The sequence below is a fragment of the Rhinolophus sinicus genome, chromosome 2, assembly GCF_057876585.1.
Source record: "Rhinolophus sinicus isolate RSI-liver-muscle chromosome 2, RSI-T2T, whole genome shotgun sequence".
Classification (NCBI taxonomy): Eukaryota; Metazoa; Chordata; class Mammalia; order Chiroptera; family Rhinolophidae; genus Rhinolophus; species Rhinolophus sinicus.
This window is the reverse complement of record NC_142502.1, coordinates 18131617-18143729: the sequence shown is the minus strand read 5'-3', so window position 1 is coordinate 18143729 and position 12113 is coordinate 18131617. Positions and strand designations below refer to the sequence as shown.

At 37.3% G+C, this 12113-nt stretch overlaps 1 protein-coding gene across 4 annotated transcripts in view; it reads right to left on the bottom strand.

Annotated features, from left to right (window-relative positions):
* The window catches only part of EPM2A (EPM2A glucan phosphatase, laforin), a 116121-nt gene that overhangs the window by 58897 nt on the left and 45111 nt on the right, over positions 1 to 12113 (bottom strand). For 2 of the 4 annotated variants that reach the window (XM_019744462.3, XM_074333686.2), the window contains exon 1: positions 9382 to 9824. The exons of 1 other annotated variant lie outside the window; for it this stretch is intronic. In XM_019744462.3, coding sequence (XP_019600021.3) covers positions 9382 to 9682 — 301 coding nt within the window. In that variant the 5' untranslated portion in view covers positions 9683 to 9824. One more of the 4 variants, XM_074333684.2, reaches the window with a different exon arrangement.

Genomic DNA, 12113 nt, shown 5'->3' with positions numbered 1-12113 from the left:
GGTTTTAAACAATACTGAAATTTGAGGTTTAATAAAATTAATACATTTTTATTTTCAGGGCATTTTTCCCCTTGGTAATGGCAGATTACCTAGAAGAGTGACTTTTGTTAAATTTCATTTGGATTATGTATCTCTACATTCCCCATACCTAATTACATTGATTCATTAATGAATTCTAAGTATATCTCTTTGAGAAATAATAAAGCCTCTTCAACCACAATCAAAAGAAAATACTATCAAGCTAAAATTTTAGATTTCTAAATAGATTAAGTAAGTAAAGACTGAAGTCTGTGTAAAAATGTATACACAGCTCTGGAGTAAAGTACTTTTTAATAAAAATTTTTTATGGAATACCCCTTCATTGCAAATAAAAGCTGAGATATTATAAAAAAATAATAAACATAAATAATCCAATGACAAAAATCGTCAATCAAAAATTTCAGTACATCCCATTTAGAAAGAATATTCATATATATAACTCAATTCTTCCTCATAATTATTCTGAACTAGTAAGTGTTAAAGCTGCACTATGAACCAATGTCTTTTTACACAACATTCAGAATTTACACAACCTCAGAATTCAATAGAAGACATTTAGAATTGTTCTGAATCTGAGATCACGAAAATAACAGTGTAACCCCCATTGTTTTCTGCGTATGTGAGTCTGAATTATTCCAGTTCTGAAATTGCTCTGTACGATTGTAGCACTCATCAGATACATAGATTTTTAGTGATTTCAATTAGTGAAGAAAGTAATATATTGGTAATTATGGCAAAAGACATGAACGTAAATGTTATATTAACTTATTCCAAAGGTACAAATAGTTCATAAAATCTACAAATATAACATCCAGAAATCGTGGCAATAAGAGAACAAATGATGGTAAAAATTATCTTTGCTCATGGAAACAGTATGGCTTTCTACAACTAAACCTGAAAAAGAAAATCATTTCACAGTAACCATTCCTCTGGTTCTCTATGATTTAATTGCTAAAATTCAGGAGAAAGCTCTATGTTAATGTGACATTATGATTTAACATTTAAAAACATGAAGGTCATGGACTTGAAAATGTTAAGCTTTTCACTCCAGTGTATACTAGCCATTCTACAGACCCGAGCTAGCGGGACACAGCCCAGGATCGCATCAGAGCAGAAAACTGAGAAAATTTTCCAAATTATCAAAATTCAAATTTTTATGGTGTTGGAATAACAAAACATTTTAATGAGCTTACTGTTACAGAAGCGCCAGAACCAATGCTGCTGCCAAGACACAGAGCCTTCTCTCATACCTACTGGAAGCCCAGCTAGTCAGACTTGACTTGCCGGCTGAACTGGTCTCTTTCCCAGAAAGCTGAAATCTCCTCAGACTTCCATCACCTCATTAAGCGCTCCATTCCCCGGCTTTCTACAGATCCAATTTATAAATCTTTTTCTCATTCATCCTCAAATCCCAAACACTCATAAGCATTATCTTTATGCAAAGAAACATATTTAATGAAGTATAAAATCTCCACCACATGTATTATATTTTCCTAAACACCACAGAATATGTTCTCCTGGTTTATATTAATGCTTTATCGAGCTTACTGTTTTGTCTCCATAGGAGCACCAAGGAACACTTTTAAGATTGTACTTGTTCTACCACCTTTTGAAAGAAAAGAGTTTCATAACTCTTCTCCTTCCCCACAGCGTCAGCCTGCAACAATATTTTCTTTAATTTCCCTAAAATTAGAACCTCACTCTGTTTCTAGGGAACATGAACAAGTCATCCAAAAGCAGCAAATATTTTCATTTCAGCTCCCATGAACTTTTTGGCAAAGGCTGAGGATCAGGTACTGGGGAAGATAGAATGAGAAACTACAACAATATCTACTCCTGGATTATTTTATAGTTTTATAATTTAGTCCAGCACAACTTGTTTGGATACGTGGCAGACTATGGTTTGATACAAGAGTGGGAAAACGATGCTTTTCATTTTTATTCAAATGTCCTTCTTACTAATATTTTCTAAATTTTGTGTTGTTTTGACTGAAACAACACATTAAATGAATATTAGGAAGAAAGAAAGTGGGGACAGGAGGGTAAGAGAATGTCAAGAGAAAAGACTGGTTGGAAGGGTCTCAGCTCACCTTTCCAATGACTCCTTTGATGGTTCCTTTGCATGTAGTAAGCATAGCTGTGCTCTTGAAACACTCTTACTTCATAACGGATGAAACAAAGGACCAAGGTTATATTTAGGAGACCTATCTTCTACTCAGTTTATCTAATTAAAATTGGGTGCATTGTATTCACAAAATTTGGCTGGAATGTGAATGATATCCCTAATACAGTACATGTCCATCTATCCTTTACTCTAACCCAGTCTTCATCAAGGCACAGCACAAAGTAGAATCATGAGCAGAAAGGGGTACTGCAAGTGGTTACCTGAAGGCTGCAGCATGGCCGAGAATATACAGGTAACATTGCTATAATTTGGGGTCAGAGTATGGCGTAGTCCAGTATTACATAAAACTGCTGCCTCTATGAACATACATATAGATATTGTCTTTAAGATGAATCAAGTTCATCTTAGTAAAAATGGAAAGGCAGAAGTAATTAAGCTACCTAAAACTGTTGGGTATCTTAAAGTTATAGCTACTACTTTGTTCTCAACACTTTATAAACGAGTCCTTACAACAACCCCAGAGGGGATGCTTCTCACTCCTTTGTAGAAAGGAAGGAACAAATGCACTGGGTTCAGTAATGTGTGTAAGGTTATACAACAAGTCTATGGCAGAATTTGGTCTAATCTGCATTTATCTTATTCCAAACATTTATTCTCTCCACTGGACAGTGGTCTCTTCATGCTGCCCTCAGAAGAGATGCCTTTTGTCTAGAATATTACTTTGTAATACAGCTCTAGCAAACTAATATATTATCTTAAAGATATAAAGTTGCATGTTGATTTGTTTAATCTTCTTAAGTAGTAATAATGGATTATTTAAGAATTCAAAATTTTCATATCAGTTCTACTCTAACACAATCACTGTTCTTGCACAAAAGGTGATATGAAGATAAGTTACACTTTGTGTAGAAGGAATAAGAGTGGAGTAAAAAAATGATAATTTGAACATTGAATTTATGGCCATTACAATCTAAGACTATGAAGCCTGATCCAGAGTTTTGCTGGGTGGGGACAAAATTCAACAGAAGGTCATAAGTTAAGAGTTAAGGAAATTCAGAATGACAAAATATATTCTCAAAGAAAATCTCATTTTAGCAAGAAAGATATATTCTACATGTGTGATTCTGTGTGTCTGGTATACATGTACATATACACATATGTACATTAAAATATTAGAAATAAACAACAAAATCAGGAATTACTTTGCAACAATTTTAAAAATATTGGAAAAATTTTTTAAATATCTGGAAAAATATCTACCTGCAAACTTTTAAAAATCAGTCAGTGACTTTTTCTCCTGCTTATAAAAGCAACAACTAGAAAAATGTCAAAATATATGAAACAACTGTTTTTAGATATCTACTAATGTTGTGCAGGACTGTAATCCCTGAGAGAAGGAATATAAACAAGGTGAACAATAAGAGTGCCAGGCATTTCTATCTGTAGGGAATTTCTGAACCATGACACAGGGAAGGGATCCCAAATAGATTGAGCCCAATAGTCTCATGATTGAGGAAATAGAAATCCAAATCTAGAATAAAGGGACTGGAATTTGTAGAGCCAAATTCCAGAGACGATAAGGTTATACAGAGAAAGAGGTCTATAAATCTGTATAAAGGTCTCCTAGACTCTTTGGCTGCATCCAATCTGTGGATGCATAAGGGGGAATTTGTGAGAGCTATGCAAACAAATGACAAGAAAAATACAGAGCTCACACAGAACTGGGACACATTTGAGTTTCCACCAAACAGAGTGAAGAGACCTTGTTTGATACATGGAGCATTTAGTAGAGAACCTAGAAAGCTCATGGCTTAGCAGTGGGGCTAATTTAGGCCTACAGTAAAAGTTATTATAGACCTGCCCTTATAAACCTTCAGGATAAACCTCAAAAGGAATTAGCTAATCCACAAATAACTGTCAGAAGAAAAAAAAAATCCAAACTCTTTGAAACAATGTAAAACCAAAATGTCCAGCATCCAAACAAAAATCAATAGACACAAAAGTCAACTTATTTCCTACATACCAGCAATGAACAATTGAAATTTAAAATGGAAATTTTAAAACAATATAATTCTTAAAATAGTACAAAAAAAAAACCTTATGTATAAATCTAACAAAATATGTACAGGGTCGGCACATGGAAAACTACAAAACACTAAGGAAAAATATCAAAAAAGACCTAATTCAATAGAGATAAATTCCACATTCATAGATTGAAAGACTCAATATTATTAAGATGTCAATTCTTCTAAATTTGATCAATTCAATGCAATCCAAATCAAAACCGTAACAAGCTATTTTGTGGATAATAACAGATTGATTCTAAAATGTATATGTAAAGGCAAAGGTCCAAGAAGAGCCAATACAATACTGAAGAAGAAGAACAAAGTGGGAGAACAAATCACACTCCACTATTTCAAGATTACTATAAAGCTAGTATAAAGTCATTGACACAGTGTGATTTTGGTGAAAGAAGAGACACACAAATCAGTGGGACTAAATACAGAGCCCAGAAAAAACACATGCAATGCAAACATAGCGAACTGATTTTTGATAAAGGCAATTCAAAAAATGAAGGATAGTATTTTCAATAAATGGTCCTGAAACAATTGGATGTCTGTATACAAAAATACCAAAAAAAAAAAAAAAGAACCTATACACAGACCTTGCATCATACATAAAAATTGACACAAAATGAATTATAGACCTAAACATAAAGTACAAAACTATAAAAATTTGAGAAAATAACATAGGAGAAAATCTAGGTGACCTTGGATTTGGGGATAAGTTTTTTTTGTTGTGTTTTTAAATCAAAACTAAAAGCACAGTCCATGAAAGGAAAAAATTTGTAAGGTGGATTTTATTAAAATTAAAAGTTCTGCACTGAGAAAAACACTATTAAGAGAATTTGAAAAGACAAGTCACAGACTGGGAGCAAATGTTTGCAAATCACGTATCTCTTTAGAACTTGTACAAAAAATATACAAAGAACCCTTAGAAGTCAGCAGTAAGAAAACAAACAACCCAATTTAAAAATGGAGAAAAGATCTGAGCAGACATTCAAATATAACATCTGTATATTAAAGAAGATATACTGATGGCAAATAGTATATGAAAAGATGCTCAACATCATTTATCATTAGGGAATTGCAAATTAAAACAATGAGATACCATTACAAACCTATTAGAAAAGTTAAAATCCAAAAAAAAACAACAATACCAATCATTGATGAGACTATGGAGCAACAGGAATTCTCTTTCATTGCTGGTAGAAATGAAAAATGCTACCGCACTCTGAAAAATGGTTTAGTAGTTTCTTATAATGCTAAATAAATCTTATCACATGATCCAGCAAACCCAATCCTAGGTATTTACCCAACTGATCTGAAAACATATGTCTACACAAAAACTTGCCCATCGATGTTTACGGCAGCTTTATTCATAATCACCAAACCTGAAAGCAACCAAGATGTCCTTCAATAGGTGAATGGATTCAAAAAACTGTGGTACATCCTATAATGGAATATTATTCAGCAATAAAAATAAAAGAGCTAACAAGCCACAAAAAGAGATGGATAGATCTTAAATCATATTGATAAGTGAAAGAAGCCTGTCTGAAAAGTCTATACGATCATACACTATATGGTTCTAATTATATTACATTTTGATAAAGGCTTTAAGTATGTAAGCCTGGAGTTCCCCATGGGGAAGTCTAGCTTGGTTGAATCAGTCAGCTTGAAATAACAAAGCCAATGCCTGAGTAAAGTAAATCTAAGGGGAAGGGAGAGAGAGTTAGAGAGCAAGTGAGGAGAGATTGGACCCCATGCTTCTTTTAGTTTGGTTCAGTTGCTATTACTTACAACCAAAGAGTCCAAGCCAATTAACTAATGTGATTTTATACTGTAATAAGAGGTATAAGGAAAAGAACAGGTGCTATGAGAAAAAATAAGAAGGCAGTTAGGTAAAAGTGCAATATGTAAGAGGAGACCTAACAAATAAACATATGCCAGCCTGGAGCAGAGCTGAAGGAAAGGTTTACCACCTGCCTCCTTCCAACCCACCCTATTCCTAACATGAAATAAGTGTGCTCTAAACACACATAGTGGGGAAAGGTTTGCCAGGAAATGGCCCTGGCATGGGGGTAAGGGCTAGAGATCTAGGCAGAACAGATACTGAGATGTCCCAACAGACCTGAAAGGTAAAAGAAAAAGGCAGACCCATTCAGGAAGAAAATATACTAAAATATTGAACCCCATAGTAAAATTGTTTTGTTTTGTTTTGTTTTAACTTTACTAATGATAGGGACCTGGGGTCTGCTGATTCCCCAGCCATACATCCTAAAGAGAGAAACTTTCCCCTCCACAAAATCTGCTAAATTACACAGTATCCGATGAGTGTCCTCCCATTTAGAGGGGATTGTGAATAAAAATAAGCAATTTCAACAGAAAACCAGCATAGCTGCCCTAAACTAATCAACATATCCTTCATTCATGAAAATGAATGGCCATCCAAGGATTACCATATATTTGAAAAAAATCTATGGCATGAAAAAAATCATCATGAAAAACCCAATTGACTACAAAGAAAAAAAAGTTAACGCAAGACAAAAAACAACTTTTAACCGTTTCAATTTAATGTCCTCAGAAATATTCAGGTACAAATTGCATCCATATAGGAAGAACAAGTAGTTCTGGGGAAAAAAATTAAAAAAACAATCAGAGAATACCAGAAAAATGTGGGAGATTAAAAATATGATTGCCAAGAATGAAAAGTCCAGTGTAAGGACTAAATGATGGAATGGCTAGTATAGAAAAAAGAAAAAAAAAAAAAAAACAGAGAGTGGTCTGAGAAACAAAGTCAGGGAAAGAAACCCATCCAAGCAGAAAAGATGGAAAATACCAGAGAAAAGTTAAGAGATGCTGAATATATAAACAGAAGATACAATATATAGCCAACAGACATTTCAGGGGAAAGAACAGAGAAAACAGAGAGGAGGAAACAAAGAAATACATAATAGAAAACTTCCCTGAGTTGAAAGAAACAATTCCTAGAATTGAAAGAGCCAACCAATTGCCAAGAGATATGAACAAAAAAAAAAACAAAAACTCAGATACATCCTGGTAAAATAACATAAGGGAAAGTTTAAAACCTTCAAGAGAAAAAAAAACACTGCCTACAAAAAAATTGGCTTATTTTCACATCAGAATTATCAACTACAGTGGATGCTAGAAAGTACAGGGGCAAAGCCTTCAAAAGGAAAATTAGTTTGAGACTAGAATATTCTAACAAATGATGAACCACATGTGAGGGCAAAACAAAGACATTCTCAGGCATTTAAGGACTCAGATATTTTATCTCCCAGTTACTGCTTCTAGAAAATTATTTGAGGATACAATCCAACAAAATTGTTAAGATATTCAAGAAAGAGGAACAACAGAATCCACAACAACACAACTAACACAGTTCAATTAAAAAAAAAAGTCCCTGATAGCTATGCTCAGAAGGCTGTATATTAGTGAAAATTAGAATAAAAATCCCAATTCTTTAAGGAAAAAAAATGTTTTCAAAAAGTAAGTAATGTGCATTCATCAAATAATGCAATTAACCTGGGAAATTTTCAGGATTGGTGTGTTTCTCCTGCTAAAAAAAAATTAACTAGAAACTTTAAAACAAGTTGTAGAAGAACACTGCCATCCTAATATGAAGTAAAACCAATTCTGGTGTCATTTTAAGTAAAATCTGAGCATGATTTATACAGTAAAAAAGAAAAGACTTTTTCCTTCTAGTGGCACAGGTTCTATGTCACAGAATTATATTTCCTTTTCTATGAGTCTACTTGAACTACTTGGTTCTGCAGTAAGTAATCATTTACTAATCATAATAGTAAAATAACTAGCACTTACTTAACACTTAATATATGTCCTATTCTAAGTCCTTTAAATGTATTCGCCAGGTCAGCAACAACAGAATAGTGAGGCTAAATGATTTGCCCAAGGTGGCACGATGGTTAGTGAACCCAGGCATTCTGGCTCTAGAATTCTTGCTCCTAGACACTGTTTGCCTTCTCAGAACACTCTTTGCTAACTTAGAATTCTTAGAATCAACCTATCAATCTAAAATAGGAAGGCAAAGTAACACAAAACAATATAAATTATATAAAATGGAACAATATATGTTACATATATTATAATAAACATACATAAAATTATACATAATTTAAAATAATATAAAATTCAGCAGGGGGAGAGAGATAATGAACTTGAGCTAAATTCCTCATATTTCATAGCAAGTATCAAGGTTGATTTTATGGATATAGAGCAGCTGTCAGTAGATATTGTCTAATTTTAATAAAATATAATTTATATGGTAACTCAGAAAATCTGAAAACAGAAAAGTTCAAGTTGATACACTGAGAAATAGCAATATTAGCAAATTATTCAGAACTTTTGGAGGAATATCAGGAAAGCTAAAAATAGGGACACTTAAAAGTGTCATACATACACACATATTGGACAGTGAGCAGTGGGCGTAAGATGTGTGATTCCTCTATTTATTTTTTTTCTTCAACCAGCGCGTACTTTTAAGACATCAGGGCATGCCTCCATGGTCATATATTTGAGATTTTAAAAAAATCCGAAAAACTCAACGTCTTAGATTAGTTGAGTTTTCTCAAATCTCAAATCTAAGCGGTGGGGGGGGGGCGGGGGAGGATGGTGGACACACAGTAAGCAGCACTTTGCAGTCTAGGATTAGCGAAAAGGCTATTTTCACTGGTTGGGTCATTTTTTCAGTGAACTAGGGTAAGACAAGGAGGGCACAAAAATAATTCAGGAAGAGTTGAGGAGTGAGCCCACGAGCTACGGGGCTGGCTAGGCAGTCCAGGGACCGGGCGCAGGGAGGACGCGGAGGAGGAAGGAACCGGCCCACGAAGCAGGAAAGGAACTGGGTGCGGGAAAGAGGTCGGAGGCTCGACGACCCAAAGGGGTGGAGGGCGGGGACACAACATAAATCTAGGGACCAGTCTGGAGCCGGAGGCGCGACTGGCGACCACAGTTTGGCCAGCAGAGGTGGGTCAGCTCGGGGAGTCCGGGGAGTTCGGGCGGCTTTCGAAGGCCCTCGGACGGGCAAAGTGCCCAGAAGCACCGCAACGGGGACTACGGGGCCGGCCTGAGGCCGGGGTCCCCGCTGCGCGCTCGGACAGCGTCAGCTCCCAGTACCTTCCCAGGAGACCTCTCCTCCAGGCTCCCTCTTCAGGAACTTGTACCAGAACGTGTCCACGCGGCCCCACTCCGCCCCGGCCTGCGCCGCCTCTTCGGGCGCCAGCTCCACCTCCCCGAGCCACAGGCCCGGCTCCTGCAGCGCCAGCGCCCCGGCGCTCGCGGCTCTGCCTGCCCGCCTAAGGCGCACGCCCTCCGACGGCTCCCAGCGCCCCAGCTCCGGCCGTGACCCCACGACTAGCAGCTCCGGCCGGGCCCCGGCCACCGCGGGCGGCACCACCACCCCGAAGCGGAACAGCATGGCGGCGGGTGGCTCGGCTCCCGATCCCCGGTGTCCCCGCGGCCCGCGGACGCGGCTGGAGCGCGACACGGGCGCGGCGATTGGGCGGCGACGCGAGAGGCCTGCAGGCGAGTGGCCGGGGCTCCAGCGGGGACACGTGCAACGCGGCACCTTTTTGGGTTGCATCACGCGGCCCAGGAGTCACGGTCTCCGCCACGCCTGGACCTATGGCCGCGGGCAGGGGTGAGCGGGCGCCACCACCCGCCTGTCCCGGAGACGCAGACTGGCCCCTGCCCAGCCGCCCCTTCCTGCACCGCGGCTTCCCCGGGCGGCTGGGGACGCGGCGAAAGGAAGAAAAGAAAGATAAAACGGGGTTCGGAAAGAGAGGAAAATATTTCATGAGTCTTGCGGTTTTCTAGTCATCTTTCCAAATGACTGGAAGTTATGTTTATGAGGTTCCTAAAGAAAAAGGGAATGGCATGTAGAAAGGCAGCCTCCGAAATAGTGAAGTTGGGAACGATTCTGGACCGAGTGCCTGGAGAGCTCCGGACCTTAACAGATCTCTTGCTCTTTCTGGGCCCCAGATTTTTTATCTTTAAAGTGAGGGTGTAAGACCTCGTTGAAAGACTTTGCTCTAAAGTTTCTCTGATTGGTGGAAGAGGCGCCATTCCCAGCCCAGAGATGATACAAAAACTCTTTAGTACTTTTCCGTTGTTTAGTCCAATTCGAGGCCTGAAATGACACCTGATCACTTTCCTTTTTCAAAGAAAAAAAATAAATATTTTTAGTACGTGTAAAAGGGCTTTGGAGCAAATATTTTCAAATTCCAAGGTAAAACAAAACAAAAACTGTAATTCTGTGACTATAAATGTGCGACATTCATAATTTTTAAAGCCATAAAAATAAAACCTTTTGTTTAAAATTGGCTTTCAGGAAAAGTCAGAACTATTTTTTCAACGTAAAAAGCATTATTGTGTCAAGAAACAGGTTTGTAGCTATTTGATCAAAAGAAAACTATATTGGGGGCAGCTTTGATTTTTGTCATTGATGTAAGGTGATCAGACGTCCTGTTTTACATCGTTACTTTTTGATTTTTTAATAAAATTGTTCTCGTGTTCTTACATTTATGTATTCATCAACTTGTAACATAACAACCTCGTATGTGACCAAACAACACACAAAGGCATATTTTTACCAGTATTCAAAAGCTTAGAAATAGTGTGGGAAGGAGCCAAGATTTTATGCACGCAGAATATCTTAAGTAAAACAGAAAAAAGTACAAACATGTAAACCATACAAACTCAGTCTTTCTGTGGCACAATCAGTAAACTAATACTACATCTTACTCTTAAATATTAATATTCCACTCAATGTTTGGTTGGTTGCTAAGCTTAAGGGTGAACACAAAAAACGTGAAGACAGGAAGGCTGGCCAAACACAGCTGATTCATTAGCAAAGCAGACATTAAATCACAGTGGCATGTGAGTCTGTTTATTCCAACTGCTCTTACAGACTATTCTTAGCCTTATTTTAGGAAATTGAGTCATTTGTCCATGCAAGGACCCTGGGAAGTGACAATTCAGGACTTTCGTGTGTTCTGCCATACTGCCTGTGTTATATACTTTCCAAATAGCACGTATTTCCTCCAGCTCTTCCAAAGTGAGTACTGTCCATTGTCAAACTAAATAAAGGTAAACTGAGGCAAGCTCAAAATTGTCAAAAAGATGAGTTTATTCAGGAATAGAGGAATTGCAATTCAGGAAGTGCAAACTGTAGCAAGCTACAGGCCAGTCCACTAAGGGTTTGGGTGGGTGGGCTGTATTTATGGGCAGGGAATGTAAAGAGAGGAGAGTTCCATTAGACTCTGTCAAAATAAAAAACAAACGGAGACAAGCTTTGAATAAAACAGTCCAGTCAATCAAAACTCAATTCAGCTTATTTTACGACATCAACCGACCTGGGTCAGTTGTTCATGTCTCTGGAAACCATAAACAAAATTTCCATTTTTAGATTGAAATTCTTTCATACCATTCTATAGATAAAACACTAACAAAAAAAAAGAAAACAATATATTTTTTCAACACACATTATTGCTCTTTTCTCATCATAAAGAAATTGAGTAATTTTAACTGCCGAAAGTACCCCTTTAAGCCTCTGAACAAAATATGTAACTGCTTATTTTAAGGTATGAATTTAAATGTAATACAAATGTTATTGCTACGTGGTGTACCAAGTAAAATGCAACTAAAAAGAAGAGCAAGACCAAAATCTGGATGAAAGGACATACTGCAAAGTCTCAGTCATACTTTGTCGACCATTTGAATTTATTCTCCATGAAAATTATAACAGCCACTGAGCCCTTATCATGTGTCAAGCACATGGTTTTCATACTTATATTATTTCATTTCATTCTCTCACCAACCCTAGGAGGTAACTACTATTGTTATCCCCA